Source organism: Podarcis muralis, chromosome 12 (genome assembly GCF_964188315.1).
Source record: "Podarcis muralis chromosome 12, rPodMur119.hap1.1, whole genome shotgun sequence".
Taxonomy (NCBI): Eukaryota; Metazoa; Chordata; class Lepidosauria; order Squamata; family Lacertidae; genus Podarcis; species Podarcis muralis.
The window spans coordinates 2,483,784-2,504,482 of NC_135666.1; the positions used below are offsets into that span (position 1 = coordinate 2,483,784).

At 48.3% G+C, this 20,699-nt stretch overlaps 2 protein-coding genes across 2 annotated transcripts; one reads left to right on the forward strand and one right to left on the reverse strand.

The window, feature by feature from the left end:
- Positions 1-6,106: 6,106 nt before the first annotated feature.
- Positions 6,107-10,931, reverse strand: LOC144324933 (GTPase IMAP family member 8-like). The gene is made up of 5 exons (XM_077916266.1): positions 10,904-10,931; positions 9,038-9,805; positions 8,202-8,393; positions 6,771-7,555; positions 6,107-6,250 (listed from the first exon to the last, which is right to left on the reverse strand). The coding sequence occupies exons 1-5, from the start codon at positions 10,929-10,931 to the stop codon at positions 6,143-6,145; spliced, it is 1,881 nt and encodes a 626-aa protein (XP_077772392.1). The 3' UTR covers positions 6,107-6,142.
- A 1,667-nt stretch (positions 10,932-12,598) lies between these two features.
- On the forward strand, positions 12,599-18,965 carry LOC114607320 (GTPase IMAP family member 7-like). The gene is made up of 4 exons (XM_077916672.1): positions 12,599-12,651; positions 12,684-12,741; positions 17,424-17,485; positions 18,189-18,965. The coding sequence occupies exons 3-4, from the start codon at positions 17,467-17,469 to the stop codon at positions 18,842-18,844; spliced, it is 675 nt and encodes a 224-aa protein (XP_077772798.1). The 5' UTR covers positions 12,599-12,651; positions 12,684-12,741; positions 17,424-17,466; the 3' UTR covers positions 18,845-18,965.
- Positions 18,966-20,699: the final 1,734 nt, after the last annotated feature.

Here is a 20,699-nt window from a genome sequence, read left to right on the forward strand (position 1 = left end):
GCCTCCATGATTTTTGAACGTTGGCAGGGTGTCCATACCACCCAAAATATGGGGTGGGGGACAAAAGGTCTCAGCCCCCAGGAGCTGGTGCCCCTGCCAGTCACAAAATGGCTGCATTGGGGATGTGGAACAGCACAAAATCCTAGCCTAGCCTATTAAAAGGTGGACATCAAATCTGGTTGGACACATACCACGTTGAGATCCAACACACTCCCTGCTGTTAAAGACAGAAAGAGGACAATGCGAGCTAAGATGATCCTCAAATGTTTTCCATAACCCAGGAAGGTGATAAATTTGGGGACACATTGATCTCTGTCCTTGTTTGGATGGTGATCATCTGGGCATTTTGTGCAACGTTCTGCATCTGAGGAAGCAGGAAAGAGCGGCTTCCGCATCACTTACCTCCAGAACCACCTGAGCTCAATTACATTATGAGAATATATGCTGCTGTGGGGGGAGGGGAGGAAATAAGTATTTGTCAATAGGTAGAGAGAGGCAAAAAAAAAATATTTAGTTCATAATTATTATTTTTTAAAGTTTACCCTTGTTACTGACTTTCCCTCAAGGAGACAGAGGTGGCGCACAAGGTTTTTCTCATTTTGATCAGCAAAGCAACATTGTGCTCTATGATTGAGAGGCAATGACCTCTGCAAATCAGCTGCGTTGAAGGATTCCTGCCTAATCCTGAAGACATACCCCTTTACCTTTGCTTTGCTAATGCAAACAGTTTCCTATTGCTTCCATACAATGCTCCTAGTAGTTGTATTGCAAACATTTCCATATAAGGTATTGTTAGCACTGTGCTTTTACTATGTTAAAAATTTGCCACTTTTCATCATTTGCCTTCATAATTTTCCAAATCATTGCCTTTTTCATGTGGCTTGGTATAAAATAGCAAAAAGGAACACGTTGTGAGCAGTGCATGCTGAGTCCTCTCTCTGCTGATTTTGAACTCCAGAGATGGCTTCCTTGTGGTCATCTCTTTCAACTCACTTCCTGGAATTGAGGTGAATAAAAATTGAGAAGCCAAGAAGGATCCAAATTCAACAATTTATTCTGAATTCTCACAAAAAAGTAGGAGTGAATTTCCACCATGAATTTGGGACAATAAATTCCCTCAAGGAACGCCCTCTCCCTTGCAGTCTCTCACCTTCCTGTGCCGAGAACACAGAGAACAAGCAGAGCAGCAAACAGGCTTTGCTCCACAATGCTTAGTATTCATTACATTGACTTATTGCCAGTGGCGTAGCGTGGGTTGTCAGCACCCGGGGCAAGGCAAGTAATTTGCGCCCCCTAACCCGTGGATTTGCGTCCCCTAACCTGTGGATTTGCGCCCCCTAACCCGTGGATTTGCCCTAACCCCAGATGTTGCACCCGGTGCGGCCGGCCCCCCCTGCACCCCCCACGCTACGCCACTGCTTATTGCATTTACAAAGGTAAACGGACCCCGACCGTTAGGTCCAGTTGTGGCTGACTCTGGGGCTGTGGTGCTCATCTCGCTTTACTTGCCGAGGGAGCCGGTGTACAGCTTCCGGGTCATGTGGCCAGCATGACTAAGCCGCTTCTGGCGAACCAGAGCAGCGCACGGAAACACCGTTTACCTTCCCGCCGGAGCGGTACCTATTTATCTACTTGCACTTTGACGTGCTTTCGAATTGCTAGGTTGGCAGGAGCAGGGACCGAGCAACGGGAGCTCACCCCGTCGTGGGGATTCGAACTGCCGACCTTCTGATCGGCAAGTCCTGGGCTCTGTGGTTTAACCCACAGTGCCACCCGCGTCCCTTATTGCATTTATATCCAAACCCTATTCTATTCTATCCATTACACAACAAAGACAGGGAGATTCAGGCTTCATTTCAGGAGCACACAGTCTTGACAGAATAAAACTGACTAAAAATGGATCACCCACCTCCCAAGTTTGTAAAATACTGTTAAGTTTTGCTGCAGTAGTTTTGACTGTTTCAAACGGGGGCTGTATAAAGCCCCACTTGTACTTCAGAAGGAAAAATGAGGGTCAACGAGGGGTATAATCTGGGGAACCGGGTTCGCGTCTCCGCTCCTCCACCTGCAGCTCCTGGGTGACCTTGGGCCAGTCACACTTCTCTGAAGTCTCTCAGCCCCACTCACCTCACATAGTGTTTGTTGTGGGGGAGGAAGGGAAAGGAGAACGTGAGCCGCTTTGAGACTCCTTAAAGGGAGTGAAAGGCGGGATATCAAATCCAAACTCTTCTTCTTCTTCTTCTTCTTCTTCTTCTTCAGAAGGAAAAATGAGGGTCAAGGAGGGTTTTTTTGTTTTTGTTTTTAACCAAGGATGACCACAGGGTAGAAAGCCGGTAGCTAAACAGGTAGTTTAAACAGGTAATTAAACAGCCATTTGAGTCCAGGTGGGGAAGCACCAAACACCTCAATATATCTTCACTTACAAATGAGGCCTGGTGGGTTGAAGGGGTGTGTATGTGTCTGTGTGTGTGTGTGTGTGTGTGTGTGTGTGTGAGAGAGAGAGAGAGAGAGAGAGAGAGAGAGAGAGAGATGAATTGTGCAAACAGAGTAATAATAAATAAAATCCCTGAACCTTGGAAGTGGCCAGAGTTTCATGCCATCCTCCCTTCCCTCCTACAAGTGGGATGAGTCAGAGCATCCTTTGGAGCCCTGAACAGATTCCTTTGCATTATTGTGTCACCACCTTCAAAAAAACAACACAGAAGGAGGAATAAGAAAATATCTTGCTAAGGGAGACCCAGGAAATGAGGAAACAGAAGAGGCAGGTAGGGAATCTTTTGTTGGAGAGCGCTCTGGGCTATCTGCAGCCCCCGGATCTCCAAGCGTCCTCTGGTGAGCATTGCTCTGGAAAAGGGATCCCCTTCTTCTCCAGGGCGCTCCAGCGACATAAACCAACATGATTTAGGCACACTAATCTTCTGGCATTGCACAACAAGAAGAATGAACCATCCGTAGATCTAAACTCCCAAATATGGGAGCGGAGCAACCTCTATGGGTTTCCTCGGGAGCAGCGTCCCCGGAATCTCAACCACGAAGTTTTGGAGCCCAAAAAAGAAACGAAGGGGAAAGTGAGCGACTCGCAGTTCCTTCCGGGGCCGTGGGAGGCAGACGCAAACGTGGGCGCAACAGCGAGGGCACTTTCGGTTTCGTTTCCATTCACTCGGGCGGAGTTTTTGCGCACCAGCTGGGCGGACGGGGAGGGGCGCAGGGGAGCTCGGCAGCGGCTCTCCAGGCCCCACCATCCCCGCTTTGTCTCCCGGTCCTCGCGCCAGAGGACAGCGCGGGCTGGGCGTGAGGACTCCGGCTGCCCTGGGCAGGCTTCGTGCTAGGAGGGGGGACCTCGGACGGATGGACTTGGCATCGCCCATGGGCCCCGATCCCCCTTCCCTCTTGCAAGCTGGCTCTGGCGTTGGACGGGGAAAGCGCAAGGCGCTGCCCACGCCCGGTCTCCCCGGGTCTCGCCTCTGGCCAAGGATCTGGAAGGAGATGCGCGCCACGGCAGCGCGCTCAGCTGAGCTTCCAGGAACCCGCCGCTCTCCCCGCCCTCCTGAAGGGCGTCTTGGAACAAAAGGAGGCGCGATCGTGGGGTGCTGAGCTCCGCGCCCATCCACCTTCAAGGCTGAGAGATTCTGGCACAGTGCCGGATCGAGGTATAAGCTCAACAAGCCAGAGCTTAGAGCCCCACTCTCTTTGGGGGGGGGTCGGGCAAAAACTCAAAGGGAAAAAAACCCCTGGATGTACATTTCCAAAATATAAGATAAAAAGCAAATAAAATAAAACCTGCATCCAGCAACAGTGTTTTGTGTTGTGCAGGCTCCTATGATGTAAGTCCTGGGCCCCACCTACTAACCTGCTCCCTCAAATATCCCTGGTTTGCTCCTTTCTATATATAGGGTGCCTACATCCTGCTATTTAATTAATAGTAGTTTGCATCATATATTTACACCTATTATTTCATGTTATAGCAAGTTTCTGGAGACTAGATGATGAGTCTTTGTAAATGGTGTTTCTAAAGGAACTTTTGTTTTGTTTTTTTTAAATGATATTTATTACTTTTTCAACATTTCCAACACAACACTACAAACAAAAAAGAAAAGAGAAAAAACAATACAAATACAATACAAAAACACTACATAGACTAACAAAACAAAGCAAAAACAAACAAAAACAATTTAAAAACACCTCAAACATTTTCAATATCTTATATTTCATTCACTTATTTCCAGCGACCTCCTCACACCTCCCTTTTTGTATTCCACTTCTATTAATTCTTTCAGCAATTCCTTTCCATCTTACTCTGTTTTCTATCCTATAATTATCTTGCCTTATTTTCCCTTTAATTTTCTGTTAATCTATTTATACTTAATTCCTTATGACATTTCTACTAAAGCCATATAACTTCATTCCAACATTTTTCTAAATTCCTTAATTTTACAATATTTCTATAAATAGTCTTTAAACTTTTTCCAATCTTCTTCCACCGACTCTTCTCCCTGGTCCCGGATCTTGCCAGTCATTTCCGCCAATTCCATATAGTCCATCAACTTCGTCTGCCATTATCCAACACTTCAGTGGTTTCAAGAAGCAGCCATTCTCTCAACCAGCAAAAAGCAGATGGTTCACAACGAAATTTAAAGGTCTGGCAGGGCAGGTCCACCTCCTTCTATGGCATCGCTCAATATCTTAAGTTTTACTCGAGGCTTCCGGCCCTGCCAAACAACTCTAAAAACATCCCTCTGCCACCTCCTGAAACAATCCATCCCATCCACAGCTTGCAATGTTTGAAACAAAAGCAACATCCCCACCAACACAGCAGCCCTCATCCCCACCACAGTAACTTGGCCCAACAGTAACAACTTCTGATTTGTCCATATTTCCAAATCCCCCTTCTCTTCAATCCAACATCCTTCACAGTTATCCTTAAACATTTAGGTATAAGCCAAAGAAGCCATAGCTTAGAGCCCCACTCTCTTGGGGCCCCCAAAAAATTTAAAGGGAAAAATCCCCTGGATGTACAATTCCAAAATATAAGATAAAAAACAAATAACATAAAACCTACATACAGCAACAGCGTTTTGTGTTGTGTAGGCTCCTACGATACCAGTAAACCCCGGTTCACCCATCAGCCCCTAGGGTAATTTCCAAGTGGTTGCAAAATAGCACAGACCTTCCTTTTTACAATAAATAAAACATTGGAAGAGTTTGTTTTGTTTCCAAAGGGCAAGTCTTAGAAGCGGATGGTTCTGCTGACTCAAGAGGAGGCTGCAGAAGACACTTGCCTCCCCCCCCCCCCCCGCTGTGTGTTTCTTACCAATGAGAGGAATCAGGAGAAAGTAGGAGTCATGTCAACTTATTGAGAGGGGAGGGGGAAAGGAAATCTGCCCAAATAGAAATGAGAAGCATCAGGTGCACAGCGGATACCAGGTGTCTGCTGCTGAGGCAGAAAGATCCAAGTGATCTCAGAAAGGGAAGAAAAGGATGTTCCAGCTGCCTTGGAGCCTGGCCTCATAGACCAGCAGCTGCCAATATGTTTCCCAGGGGCACAATTGTGCCCTCGACACCTTCCCCTGGTGCACACACACAGCCACTGAACTCCCCATGCCCACTGCCAGGGCCTGAGAGGGTTTTAGAGGATCCAAGCATTTAAAAGATGTTGGTGCGCCCATATATATCTGATTCAACATATGAAGAATAAGCTTATATTGATGGCCACCAACATGGATGACTTTAAAACAGGATTCTTGATTTATTTACCACACACTGGCTTGTCCACTCTTCCTCAATCCTGTCCCTAGAAAACACCGGTCTGAGCAGTTCCCCCCTTTTCACACTCCTCTCCGATGGAACACCCCCTCTTCTGCTCTAAATCAGAGCAAACATCAATCCTTAGGAAAGATGATTGACGTTTGCTCCAACTGAGTGCCAAGGAGAGGGTTTCCTGTGGAGAGGCAGAAAAACAAGAGGAAGTGTGGATAAGCCACAGAATTCCCTGGATCCAAAATGTTAAACCTGGTTTGGGCTTAAGGAGGTTGAGAAGGGAAGGGGGAATGAAGGTCGTGAAATAGTGCCACGCGGAGGACATGCAAAAATGATGGGAGAACGCAGATTATCCTGCTGTGTTTATTGATGATACTGCTTCCGTTTACATTGGAGGATGAGATCTTCCTGCTCCTCCTCTGCCTTCTTTGGAAGCTTCTCCGGATTTTAGGGCAAAGCATGAACGAAAGGAGCCCATGGCAGAACTAAATGCCTGTTGGAAACAAGCCCGGCGTAAGTGATTGGTGTGGAGTCAAGAGAAAGGGGGGAAGATGTCAAGGGGGAGAAGGAGGGGGGGAGTTCTTAAATAAGCAAGAATTTACCTTTCCCCCCTTAAGCTCATGGAAGGAACCTCAAACGTCATCTAGCCCAACCCTTCTGCGGTCTCTCAATAGGGAGCCCCCCCCCCCCCGCCTCTGCTTAAAAACCTCTAATGAAATAGCATTTGGGGGGGTTAAATGAGGGGGGAGAACCGCGTGTGCCACCTTGAACTTGGAAGAAAAGGTGGGATATAAATGCATTAAATTAATAAATTCTTCCCCAGGAACATAAAGTTCTTCCTAATGCTTTCCATTTTTCATTTTACTTTTGAGCTGCTTGTTCAGCTCTTACCCTCTGGAGCAACTGAAAACAGCCCTGTTCCACCCTCCTTTTCCAAGTCTGAATTTGGCTACCATGTAAGTCATCAGCAATTGGAAAAGACAGGGGCCCAATTCTTATTCTCTGCACCCTACCTCCACCACCTGATCTTTCGATTTCTTCTTCTTCTGCCCTTTGGGGATTCCTCCATCATTCCTTTCATCCTCCACTGGTTCCCCTGCTGCTGTTTGCTTTGAAGTCTCCCCAGGATTCCTTCCATCTGACCTCAGTGACATCTCCATCAGACACGGCTTGAGATACGGCTGGTCCCCGTTCTCCTCAACCACCTTCTCAATCAGAGACAGCAGCTCTTCTGCCTGGCTGGCCCTTTCCTCTCCTGTCCCTCTGTTGTTGAAAGCGCAGCAACGGCCCTTGCATTTTCTCACCAAATCCTGTAGGGCTGTGTTTCCAGACTGTCCTATGTACTCCTGTAGGCTTTCTGTCTCTAGGTCTTCTTTGCGGGTGAACAAGACGATCATGTAATTTGTGGCCTCTGGGCCAAAGACCTCCTCCACCCTCTTGGCGGCCACAGCATCTTCCTTGGTGAAACGACCGGCCTGCGTCACAAACACCAGGGCGTGGGGACCTGGCTCACAGAGAGAGAGGCTCTTCTGGACTTCCATAATATCATGCTGTGTTTGAGGACAAGTATCAAAAATGGCCGGAGTGTCAATGACGACCACTTCTTTCCCCTTCCACTTCTCTGCTTGGACCTCTCGGCTGCATGTCTGGGTCACTGGCTTCGGGGAGAGTTTGGACTCAAAGGTCTTCTTCTCCCCCAGAAGGGTGTTTCCTGTGGCACTTCTGCCTCCTCCCGTCTTCCCAACAAGAACAACCCGCAGTTCAGAATCCTTGTGGGATCGACTCACATTCCCAGGCTCTGTTGGGAAAGAATAAGGAACGTTCCTATTAATCACACTTCCCTTTCCTCCATGCTTCCCAGGCACAGTCCTCAGGTTATAGCTCTGTGTCCAATGACCTGGTCTTGGTTTCCCCAAGAAAACCTGCTCTTTACAGCAGAATCAGAGCAAATGTCAATCCTTGGGAAACCTGAATTGACATTACATGTTACAAGGAAGGAGTTTCCAACTAAATAGCAGGAAGAACTTTCTGACAGTAAGAGCTGCTTGACAGTGGAACGGTCTCCCTCGGGAGGTGAGGGGCTCTCCTTCCTTGGAGGTTTTTAAGCAGAGGTTGGATGGCCGTCTGTCATGGATGCTTGAGCTGGGATTCCTGCATTGCAGGGGGTTGGACTAGATGGCACTGGGGCTCCCTTCCAATTCTATAATTCTATGGCATTTGCTTTGATTCAGCTTTAGACAGTCGGTTGTTGTGGGGAAACCTCACAGCAAAAAAACAAACAAACAAACATTCTCAAACACAGAGTTTCAAATCATGGGTGTGTGCCTGGAATGTGGTGGGTAAAATATCAGTGTGGATAATCTCTCAGTGTCAACTGAAACAACATTCAGGGCTTTCTGGTCCCCATTTAAGGTGTTATCCAGGGCTTTCAAGTCTACACTGACCTGGGTTCCTTGGAGCACTTCTCCCTCCATCGGTCGCCCCAGATCCTCCTGGGATTGGCAGGGGGTTCCTTTCTTCCTGTCCTGTTGGTTGGGGAGGCTCAGGGTGCCCCAGTGACGTGGTGTGGCCAGGCCTTCCCAGTGGTGAGGATGCGATTGTGGAGTCTCTTCCCCTGGTGATCCGATTCAAACTTTCTGAAACAATATTCAAACCAAAACAACCATCCATTGAAATTGACATTTCTCCATGTCTGAGCAGCCAAGTAAGGTGTAGGAAAACGTATATACTAGGGTATATGTTGAAATGTGGAGAGCTGTGCTTAATTTGGGGGGAAAGTGAGGAGGAGAGAGAAGTCAAAACTTAAGAGATTCTCCCATGTGTAGCCAGGAGGAAGAACACAGATGTCCACCTGCCTATGTCCTGGCTAGCACTGGCTCCACTCTGGACATTATGAAACAGGGTCTGAAGGGGCTTCTAAGCACATTCAGCCAAACACAATTAGAAGCCACCCCACAACCAGGAGCCCCAATGACCCGGAATTTCCAACCATTGGGTTGCTGGGCACATGGTTTGCATGTGCGAATCAAATGCCTGCATAGGTCTCATGTGCTGAATTGCATAAAGCAAGCAAACTCTTGCACCCATCTCCATAGTTTGCAAAATGTTAGCGGGTTACAGAGCCACCCCCTTCTAGGTGCAGGATTCTGCTCTCCTTTGAGCTCTTACTTGAACAAAGAAGAAACACAGGTATTTGGTGGGTCTCTTTAAGGAAGGTCTACCTTGGGAAACTCAACCCAGGGAGGTCTCTAACTGCTTCAGAATCATAATTTGACTCTACCTTCAGGGAATTCATTTGGTCCTCCTTCGTCTGTGTCCATTGCCTCTTCCTCTGGTTTCATTTTGTCTGCGCTTCTTGTAGGTCCTCTTGGAAACAGCTCAAGGAAAGGCTTGTTCTGGTTGTCCTTCATCATCTGTTCGATTTTCACCAGCAGCTCCTTCACTTGCAGCTCCTGCTCGTCTCTTGTTGCTCTGTTGTTGAAAGCGCAGCAACGGCCATTGCACTTCCCCACCAAATCCTGCAGGGCTCTGTTTCCAGACAGCCCTATGTACTCCTTTAGGCTTTCTGTCTCTAGGTCTTCTTTGCGGGTGAACAAGACGATCATGTAATTTGTGGCCTCTGGGCCAAAGACCTCCTCCACCCTCTTGGCGGCCACAGCGTCTTCCTCCGTGAAACGGCCGGCCTGCGTCACATACACCAGGGCATGGGGCCCTGGCTCACACAGAGAGAGGCACTTCTGGATCTCTGCATTATTCTGCTGCTCTGGAAGGCAGGTGTCAAAAATGGCCGGAGTGTCAACGACGACAACTTGCTTTCCTTCCCATTTCTCTGCCCGGACTTCTCTCCTGCAGGTCTGGGTCACTGCCTTCAGTGAAGATTTGGACTCGAACTTTTTTCCGCCCAAAATGGTGTTTCCTGTGGCACTTCTCCCTCCTCCCGTCTTCCCAACAAGAACAATCCGTAGATCTTCATGGAGGTTTCTGCTCTCATGTGCTTTGGTGGTCTCTGGAAAGAAATTAGGAAGATGTCTAAGAATCCAGGACTGAACTGTTTTAAAGGGATGTCAGTTTCATTGCACATTGCAGTAGCCCAACTGAGAGATTACCTTGTAGAAACACCACGCAGGTTCTTATTCTCAAGAAAGACCCTAAGGTGGCTGACCCTAAGTCAGTCAGGAGTGAAAACAATATTGACCTGGCCACACTCACACCTTGGAGACCCAAGTCAACAACTATTCCTGCAGCACCACTAAGTCTTGTTCCTTAAGGGAGAGTGTGCTGCTCATTTCCAGATTTGTGGACCTGCCTCTTGCCTGGGAATTCGCCCCCTGAATTGCCACCATGCAGGGTCCATTTGTTGTTGTTTAGTCGTTTAGTCGTGTCCGACTCTTCGTGACCCCATGGACCAGAACACGCCAGGCACCCCTGTCCTCCACTACCTCCCGCAGTTTGGTCAAACCCATGCTGGTAACCTCGAAAACACTATCCAACCATCTCGTCCTCTGTCGCCCCCTTCTCCTTGTGCCCTCCATCTTTCCCAGCATCAGTGTCTTCTCCAGGGAGTCTTCTCTTCTCATGAGGTGGCCAAAGTACTGGAGCCTCAGCTTCACGATCTGTCCTTCCAGTGAGCACTCAGGGCTGATTTCCTTCAGAATGGATGCGTTTGATCTTCTTGCAGTCCATGGGACTCTCAAGAGTCTTCTCCAGCACCATAATTCAAAAGCATCAATTCTTCGGCGATCAGCCTTCTTTATGGTCCAGCTCTCACTTCCATACATCACTATTGGGAAAACCCTGGCTTTAACTATACGGACCTTTGTTAGCAAGGTGACATCTCTATTTCTCAAGATGCTGTCTAGGCCTGTCATTGCCCTTCTCCCAAGAAGCAGGCGTCTTTTAATTTCGTGGCTGCTGTCACCATCTGCAGTGATCATGGAGCCCAAGAAAGTAAAATCTCTCACTACCTCCATTTCTTCCCCTTCTATTTGCCAGGAGGTGATGGGTCCAGTGGCCATACACTGCAACAATTCCCCTAAGCACCTGGGGTCACCTCACCCTTCCAACTGTGGCCCACAAATGGTCCAACCTTCACCATTCCCATCACGTGGTTCTTTCAGAGGAGGGTCAGGAGAAGGGAGAGACTTACCTCTAACTTCCTCTCTCTGTTCATCCATTGTCCAGGCAGATTGCTGAGCCGGAAGAGAACCAGAAAATGAAGTTCATTAGCTCCTGCTTTGCCCAAACTCCTCTCTATCACCAGAGGAAGCTTATGATGGAAACACAACCCTGAAAGAACCTCAAAGCACCATATTCTGCCCCTGCAGATTTGGGATTCAATTACTAGGGAGGCAGTTGATGACTTTTTTACATGCATTGGTCCTAAATTAGGTTTGCTAATTTTTCCTTTTTGATAATTTCATAGTTCTATCTTTTTGGAAACGGCTTTGAGGGCGTGTAGGTTTTTTTTACAACCAACAAGTGCATAAGCATTAATAAATAAGCATGCCTAACACTTTGCCCTTCACAATCACTTGCCGGAATCTTCCCACCCTCTACATCTGCAGGCATACTTGCTTCGCCCTCACCAGTGTTCAAATGGTTAAAAAAAGCACCCGGATATTCCCTCCCTCCAGCCAGAGCTGCATCTCCCCCCCCCCTTACCTGTTTCTGCCTTGGGGGTCCCTGGCAGCCTGGCCTGATATCCTCCCTTCTGCAGCTCCCAGGCAGATGGGCTGGTTTGGGGAGGGCCCTGAACAGCTGCAGCCACTCAGAATGATGGTCTGTAGGCTCCTTGGGGCCTAGTCCTGATGAAAATACCCTCCAGAGATGACCACCTCTTGAAGGCAGCTGCTTTTCAGTGGGGAGGGGGCTGATGCCAACCACTTCCAGCGCCTCTCCCCCCTCCCCCTCCCCCCAGCGGACTCTCTCCCACTTGCTTCCTTCTGCTGCTGCTGAATGTCGCCATTTCAGCCCCCCCCCCCCCCCCCGGAACCTTCCCACTCAGAAGCCCTGGAGAAGCCACTGTCTGCCAGTGTGGACAATACTAATCTAAATGAGCCAGTCAGGCTGGTTCAGTACAAAACAGCTTCCTTTTTTCTCCATGTGGTTTGGGGCAGGGGGCACAGCTCAGCAGCTGAGCATCTGGTTTGCATGGAGATGGTCTCGGGTTCAACCGCTGGCATCTCCGGGGGGGGGGGCATGGCTGAGCCAGGTGACATCTCCTTACAAAAGGAGCTTTGGATGTTCCTAATAATAATAATAATAATAATTATAATAATTATACCCCGCCCTCCCCAGCCAGGACCGGGCTCAGGGTGTCTAACACCAAATATAAAAACAATTGATTGAAATACAGCTTAAAAAACAAGATTAAAACACAACATTAAAACATTAAAATGCAGCCTCATTTCAGTGGAAACTCAATCAAAAACTTTTGGGGGGATAAAAATGTCAAGTCTTCACCAAGTCTAACTATCCAGACTGGTCCTATATGGGCCAGGAAAAAGCCAGGGAAGTCTCCAAATAGGAGCCCCCTAAGACAAGAAAGCCAACGGTACCTTCTTTGTGACGCCTCTGGAGCTTGAAGAAGACTCTCGTGTTCAATGGTCCCTCTGCTCTGCAGTTTCTTCTCTCCCTCTCTGTCGATGGCCGACTCTGTTCTGAGCTGAATAAAATGGAGGTGGCAGGCAAGAGCTCCACACACACACCCCAAAAGCATTCATGGCTAGCAGCCAGATCATGTTCTGAGAAGCCAAAACAGCTTCCCGGAATTGCATTTCTGTTTCTATTGGCTACAGGAGAGGACAAAACTTCCCTATAGGTGGAAAATTTCAGAGGAGCTGCATTTGGTCTCCTGCAGTTCTGGGAGAAGCACCCAAGAGCAGCAGCAGCAGGAGACCCACACGGAGGGAGACCCACACAGAGAAAGACCCACACGGAGGGAGACCCACACGGAGGGAGACCCGCACCTCAGACGGACCACAGGTTGGTATTTGGGATCAGGGAGCAGCAGCCACAAGGTTTGACTTTAAGTCTCCTGTATCTCAACCTGCCTCAGAGATGCTCAAGGTCTGCTTTGTTTGACCTGTTGCTAGAGGCTGAGTTAGAGCTCTCGGAAGCAAAACTTTGGCTTGCGTGTATAATCATGAATCTTTTCCTTTTTATTAAATGGGCAGTTAAAGGAGCCTGACAATCTGCAGGAACATCCTTCTAGGGGTTTTAAAGTTTATTTCTAAAAGAACATGTCCTCCCCCGCCCCCCCCGGCAGAATTGCCTGAAATTTGCAGACATGGAGACTGACAAATCCCAGAATTAGAGCTGCAAGTGTCTCTTTTGCCATTTTGGGGTGGGTACAAAAAGACAAAGAAAAGGTCAGTAGGGGGGAGGAATGGAAATGACTTCTTCTGCCCCACACCAGGGATTTTTCGGAACACAGCTTCTCCCTGCAAGAATGAAATCTCTGCAATGAACTGGATAGAGAAAGGAGAGGCAGAGGAAAGAGAAAGGGTCTCTCTGAAAAATCAATCCTTCGTCGGCATCTCTTCCCAAATCACTGCATTCAGGGATCAAGACCTCGGCTCGCCGGTCAAAGTGAACTCTCCCGCTTCCCTCCTCTGTTCTCTCCAGCCCATCCGCACTCGAACTCAGAGCAAGGGAATCTTTCGCCATGAGGGAGAATCGGCTCAGCGGTAGGGCAGCTGCCCTGCATGCAGAAGGTCCGAGGTTTGACCCCCGGCCTCTCCAGGTGGGGTTGGGGGAGAGACTCGGGCCTGGGAAGCGCCTGCCAGTCAGTGCAGGCGACATTACGCCAGACGGAGCAAGGGTCCCTAACCCTAACCCCACCCAAGGCGACGTCTGGGGTTCCCAAATGCAGAAAGAGAAGCGCACCTTCTTCTCCGCGTTGTCTGCGCTGCTTGGAGAGAGCAGCTGCGCTTGACGGGCGTTGCTCTCTCTCTCTCTCTCTCTCTCTCTTGTGGACCAGGGACTCGGTTCAGAGAGGAATAAAACGGGGAGGGGCGAATCCTGTCCCCCTCTCACCCTGCAGTGCCACCAAATATTTCTGGCTAGCAGCCCAGAGCCCTTTCTCTGACTTGTTTCTCATTCACCAAGAGAGAATTGCCAAGCGGAGACGACTCTGCTCGCCCCACTGAGTCTTCTGTGGGGCTTGCAGAAGCACCCGAGAGGCAGAGGAACCCCACACTTCCCTTAGAGACCCGCAGCTTGGTGCTGGGGAGGCGCGAGCAGCAGCTGCAAGAGTTGAAGGTCCGAGTCTGCAGGTTTGGGAAGCAGATCAGTCTGTGTTGGAGATGCTCCGTGTCTTTCCTGTTCGCCTTTTAATTTCGGACTCTTGTTAGATATGTGGAAAACGCAGCTCTGTTTCCGCCCCCTCCTCCCACCCCCGACAATTGTGACTCTCGAAATGGCTGTAACATTCTTTCCCCCTTCCGTCCTGTGAAACTTTTAGGCGAAGGAGCCTCTGCACACAGAGTGAAACGCCTGCCAACCTGCAGGCAGAGGCCCCCAAACTGGGAGGTACCACCCCGTGCTTGGGGGTTGGGGGCAATGGGGTTGCCATGGGGGGGGGGCGCTGGTGGTCAAATGTCTTTGAAAAGCTGGTATCACTGAATCAAGTTCACCAGCATGGTTGAGTGAATTAAACGAAATAGTTCTGAATGATTGTGCAATTGTTGCTGTCCTGCAAAATGTTAGTGGGTAACATTAGTAGGTTTTGCAAAATGCTATTCTGAATAATACTTTTTTATACAGTAGATTAGAGGGCAATAGAGATGGGTTTATGGGACCAAGAGGGAGTGGCCCAGAAAAGTTTGGGTTTTCGCACAGGGAACCTTTCAAAGGGCATTTGTAAAAAACTCTGGAGTGGGGTTTTTTTCTGTCAAAAATGGCTGCAATCTGCTGACATGGTCACCCTCTCTAAGGGTCTGGCAGTTTCCCACAATGAATTTCTTCAATGGTTGAACAAACTGGCTTCAAAAGTCTGTTCTCTGGGGCAAAGTTAGCCTTTTTCTCACCCGGGTCTGTGAGTAATAGTGAGGATATCTACTCTGGTGGGAAACCCCATTAAGTTCTGTGGAACTTACTCCAGGAAAATGTAGGAAATACCCCTGTACAGTGGTACCTCGGGTTACAAACACCTCGGGTTACAAACTCTGCTAACTCCGAAGTAGTACCTCGGGTTAAGAACTTTGCTTCAGGATGAGAACGGAAATCACCCGCCGGTGGCAGGGCACCAGCGGGAGGCCCCATTAGTGAAAGCGCACCTCAGGTTAAGAACGATTTCGGGTTAAGAACGAACCCCTGGAATGAAGTTTATAATCCGAGGTACCACTGTGCTCTGACACCAGCAATAATTTTGCAGTAGCGCTTTTTGGGTTTCCTATCAAGCAGGAGGCACACTGAGAGATGCACCTCGGATTCTTTTCTTATAATATTATCAGACTGAGCAAGGCAACCATGCGGGTGGCAGGATTATGGTGACTGATGCAGGTCTTTGACCAGAGGCACAATGAAGGAGCGCAAGGAGGTCTCAAAGGGAGAGATGTGTCCAAAACAGGGATGCTGAGAAGGTGCATGAAAAATGAGGCCTTGAGGTGAAAACTGACTTTTGGAGAATCTCATCTTTTTCTTCTTTCTCCATAAACAACAGATGTTTCTATACCACTTAGTGTAAACAGAGGCAGAGATCTGCATTCCTTCTCTGTTACTGATCTGTTTGCTGCTTTCCACACAGACAAAACATTAATTGTATCTTGCGATGGCTCCATGTCTCTCTCCTTCCTCTTGGAATTTTTGATCCAGGCCTCCCCGGCATTCTTGTGCTGCTCATGTAGAAATCTTGGCCACCTTCTTTGGTTCTGCAGATTAGTATACTAGATTTTCTCTGAACTGTCCCGCCTGGGCTGTGGCTTGCGTCCAAAGAGGTCACTTTAATCTCCCGAACTTTCTCAGTTACCTTGAGATGAGAAGCCCTCAACTTGTTTCAGTCTCTGCCTTATTATATGGTCCAAAAGAAGCAGCATTTTGGAGGTGGGACGCAGACAATAACTAAGAAATGTAGACTTGCCCCTGTCCCCTGGGCATGGGGTGGTAGGAGATGAATAGTATTCCCAAGGACAGAATGAGGAAGAATATCTTTCTTTGCACCAGGTCTTGTGCAAATTGCAAGATGCAAGCTTTAAACTCACACAGAGCTCTTCTGTATGTTAGCTGTTCAGACAAAAAACAAGGGAAAGTGAGCAATCCACAATAATACTTAGGCCTGTATGTATCTGTACTCTCTTCTGCTTCCACCTGATGGAGAAAACTATGTTTACCACTAAATCCTTGGCATAGTTGCAGCTCTGGAAGTTATGATGTAGAGGATGCTCAGAGAGCTCAGCCCCGTCCCCGTGCATGAATTCAGTGAGCTCATGGGGCGGAGGAATGGGATATTGTCTTCCAGCCCCAGTCTTAAGGCTGCTCAGCAATGCCCTCTGGCAGACCCTCTCTGTTACATAAGCAGAGCCACGCTATAGATTCCGCACTATTAAGACCACGGCGGGGAAGGGAGTTTCCTCAGACTGCCAAGGCTCTTTGAGCAATAAGTCCTGCCCTTGTTTCCCAGAAACACGCAAGGCTTCTTCCCTTGAGAAGGGTCTTTTCTGCCCTTCCCAGTTCAGCCAAGGAATTGGAAGCTGATAGGCATTTTCCCATTTCCCTCAGTGGGGAAGAAGACATCCAGAGCTTTGGACAGTGAACCAAAGCCAGGTCCATCTTGGGATCTGAGGCGAAGAAAGTCCCAGTCCCAGGGGTGGCCATTCGGACTGGGAGGCAGGGAGCCCAAGAGTGGGTGGGACCAGAACCACTGATGGGCGGAGTCAACTCTCTCTGTTGTGGTCCCCATCCTCCTCCCTACTGACATCTACCAAGGCAACTCTGAGGAGGAGGAGGAAGATGTTCACAGCTGCACCCTAGAGCAGAAGGAAGGAAGGAAGGAATGAAGGAAGGAAGGAAGGAAGGAAGGAAGGAAGGAAGGAGTGGGGGCTGGGTGGGACAGTGTCCCACCTTGCCCCAGTTGACCAGTCTCCATTCTGGGGCAGCCGTCATTGAGGGCCATTCCTGTTTTGCAGGACCTGCCATTTCTCCCCAAGACATCCTTTCCTTTCAGCACATACTGGAGGGAAATGGTGGCCCCATGGCTCCCCAGAGGAATGCATCCTATGGAGAAACATATGAAATACGAAGGCAGCAGATCCTCCAAACTCCCTTCAGATGCCAACTGTGAGTCTGAAGGGGCCATCATGGCTGCTCCACAAGTCCTTGGCTCTCATCCTCTGGAGCCTCACCAAAGGTTGAGATAAAGTGTCTTTTGGAAGAGGCAGAGACGCTTTTCATTTGCTACAAAGGTGTGACATTTTAGTCAGTGAAAATTTGGGAGTCATTGGTCTTATTCTGAACATGAGCTAGTGGGGTGGCATGGAACGCAAAAAGTGAAACACAAACATGATGACCAAATATTTGGGACAGCGGACACTTAGGAAGATCCCTCTGTAAAGTGTAAAAATAATTCTGTGAGGCAGATTATGAGGGGCGGGGGAGAGACACGCATTTCTGCCTAATACAGAAAGCTCCCCATTGGCTGATTCTGTTTCCTTTTGCTTCCAATCTAGAAATCCTAAATATTGGCTTGTGAATTTTTCTGCTTGTCTGAATATGGCTGGGAGAAGCACAGGTAAGACCGAGCTGATTTGATCTCATTCTCCCAGATTCCTGGATAGTGTTGGATGGAATCAATGTAACCATGGGAGAGACATTAGTTTGATTCATGGTTTGTTTCCAGACCACATTCAAGGTGCTCACATTGGTGTTTAAAGACCGAAATGACACAGGCCCTTATACCTGAAAGACCCCCCTCTTTCCCTGTAGACCCTCTTTGGTGCTACAATTGGTGGAAGGGGTCCTCTTGGTTGCTCTACCACCCTCAACAGTTCAGGGATGGTGGAAGCCCAGGGCCTTCTCTGTGGTGGCACCCAAGGTGCATCTGGAGCCTTCATTGTGCAGCTTCTGGGGAATGCTGAAGGTGGACCGCTTTACTCTGGCTTTTGAAGCTTGAGGTGTCTATAGGACACACCCTGTTTCTGTAATTGTAAGTTGCTTGGAACTGCTTTTAATATTGTGCTTTATTGTTGTAACCCACCCTGGAACCTTGGGTGAAGGGTAGGCAAATTTTTTTTAAAAAAAATATTATTATTATTATTTATTATACAAAACTAACTAATTCACACTACCCAAACAAATCACAGCATTTGGATGCAGTTCTCCAAAGAAAGATGTACAAAGAAAGCACACCTGCTTCAGTATATGTGTGTGTCAGGGGTTTGTGACTGTCCCGTGGGATGGGGGCTTGCTCACCATCTCTTGCCTATTTCTTGTAGAACGGAGGATCGCCCTGGTGGGCAAAACTGGAGCTGGGAAAAGCGCAACCGGAAACACCATCCTGGGGGAGAAACTGTTTAAGTCGGCTGTCTCTCCTTCCTCAGTGACAGCAGAGTGTCAGAAAGAGGACACAGTCATTGGTGGTAGGAGAATTGTGGTGGTTGATACGCCTGGGTTTTTCGACACAAAGGTTCTAAAAGATGAAACTGCCAAGGAAATCAAGACCTGCGTGAAGTACATCTACCCAGGAGCCCATGCCATCATACAAGTCATTCAGCTGACTCGTTTCAGCCCAGAAGAGAAAGATGTTGCTCGGTTGATCCAGAAGATCTTCAGCTGCAAAGCCAAGGACTACATGATCATCTTGTTCACCCGCAAGGAAGACCTGGAAGGTAGGCCTTTGAAAGCGTTCTTGGCGGAGGGAGACCAGGATCTGCAGAACCAGATTGCTCAGTGTGGAGGGAGATGCCTGGCTTTCAACAACCGGGCGGAAGGGCAGGAAAGAGAGGAGCAGGTGGCCGAATTGCTTGGGATGATTGACGACCTGGTCGAAAGGAACAAGGCAGCCCCCTGCTACACGGAAGACATGCTAGAGAAGGACAAAAAAGAGGTTAAGAAGAATCCTGATTTTAGATTCCTGTGTAACATACTGTAATAGAGTATGCCATGGCACATGGGGTGCTTTAACCCTCTTCCCCCCACCTCCATCTATTGTCCTCTGCAAATCTGTCTCTCTCAGAGCAGTTCTTAGTCTCAAAGGAAAAAAAACACGTGAGCACCATTCCCCTGATATATTTCAAACACGTGGTTTGAAAGCAGTAGTAAGATGCTGGAATCCACCAATTTAACCTTGGACCCAAAGTGGGGACTGCCTCCTCTGGCCTTCTGGAGGAGGGAGGGACCTTTGTGTCAACACCCCAAGCAAACCGCCCAGCTCAAGGGGCCAGCTTTACTGAGAGAGGCAAGGGTAGGCAATGTACACTTCTTGAGGAAATATATTTCTTCATCTCAAATTGCTTTACATCATTTGGTGTTTACCCTCAGAATAATCTTGTTAGAGACACCATTTACCCATGATTCCCATTTTACAAAACGGAGACTGAGGCAGGAGTGTTACTTGCCCCAGTCGCCTCCCCGATTGAGTTTGTTTTAATCCATAAGAAGACCAGCTTTTGTTGAGAGGAGTGGACTGCCTGACTCTGGGTTCCCATCTAAGTCTATTACTTCCCCATGCTCAGTTGTGCAAATTTATAAGAAAATGGCATTACAGTGGTACCTCGGTTTAAATACTTAATTCGTTCCGGAGATTCGATCTTAACCTGAAGACCACTTTAGCTAATGAGGCCTCCTGCTGCCGCCGTGCTGCCAGAGCACGATTTCTGTTCTCATCCTGAAGCAAAGTTCTTAACCCGAGGTAATATTTCTGGGTTAGCGGAGTCTGTAACCTGAAGCGTATGTAACCTGAAGTGTATGTAACCCGAGGTACCACTGTATTGTCTTGTTTGCTGTGGGTTTGTAATTTTTCTTGTTGTCCATTGCTTTGACATGTCCTAATAATTTTTTTTTGAAAATAAATACTTGCTAATAAGTAATCTTTAACTCTGCAAATAAACAATCAGTGACACTGTGTGTGTGCAAACCAGATGTGAGAAATCTTTGGCTCTCCAGATGTTGCTGAATACCATCATCCCTGGCCACTGCCCATGATTGCCTGGGCTGATGGAAGTTGTGGTTCCACAACTTCTGGGGGCCCAATGTTCCCCACCCCTTATTTCTCTGCCTCCCTGTGAAATGTAGACCCCTTTTCCAAAGATGGGGAGCTTTCACCAGCAGCTCGTTTCTCCAGCCTATCGGTAACGCAAGTGCTGGTGTTCTCTTCTGGCCACCTCACCTCAAAGAGGATCTTGTGGAGTTGGAGAAGGTTCAGAATAGGGCAAGCCAAATGTTCAAGAAGGATGGAGCCACTCCCCTATGAAGAAAGGTTGCAGCATTTGGGACTTTTTTGTTTAGAGATAAGCCGAGCAAGAACACTCACTTTGCTTTGCCTGTGCTATGCAGAATTCTATAAGCATCTATTATGTTGCCTCTTGCTCGGCTTATCTCTTAAACACTTAAGCTCACAGACATCCAAGAAGCTGGATGTTGGAGGATTCAGATAAGAGAAAGCCGTTCTTAATGCAGCACAGAATTAAACTATGGAACTCACTCCCACAGAAGGCAGGGATGGCGGTAAACTTGGAGGGCTTGGAAGTAGCCATTGTCCTCCAGGAGTTCATCTCATCCTATCTTGAAGCCAACCTGGCTGCCAGTTATCCCCACCTCTTATGACATTTCTGCACTGAGAGGGAACAGGCTTTCCAAATGGACACCATCCACCTGAAGCTAGGGAAAGATGGTGCCTGTGGCTTGGGTCCCATCCACCTTTCCTTTGCTGTGGCTTAGCCCCCATTATCCCCAGTCCCCACCAAAACTCATTGCACTTTGACGTCACCACATTTCAACATATACCT

What these genes read in the sequence shown, in the direction of transcription:
- LOC144324933 (XM_077916266.1), bottom strand. Translation starts at nt 10,931, where the DNA reads ATGGATGAACAGAGAGAGGAAGTTAGAG. An exon ending in ACAGAGAGAGGAAGTTAGAG is followed by an intron (nt 9,806 to 10,903) that starts GTAAGTCTCTCC and finishes CCTTTAAAACAG; the next exon opens with TTCAGTCCTGGATTCTTAGA. An exon ending in AAGTGCTCCAAGGAACCCAG is followed by an intron (nt 7,556 to 8,201) that starts GTCAGTGTAGAC and finishes CTTTCCCAACAG; the next exon opens with AGCCTGGGAATGTGAGTCGA.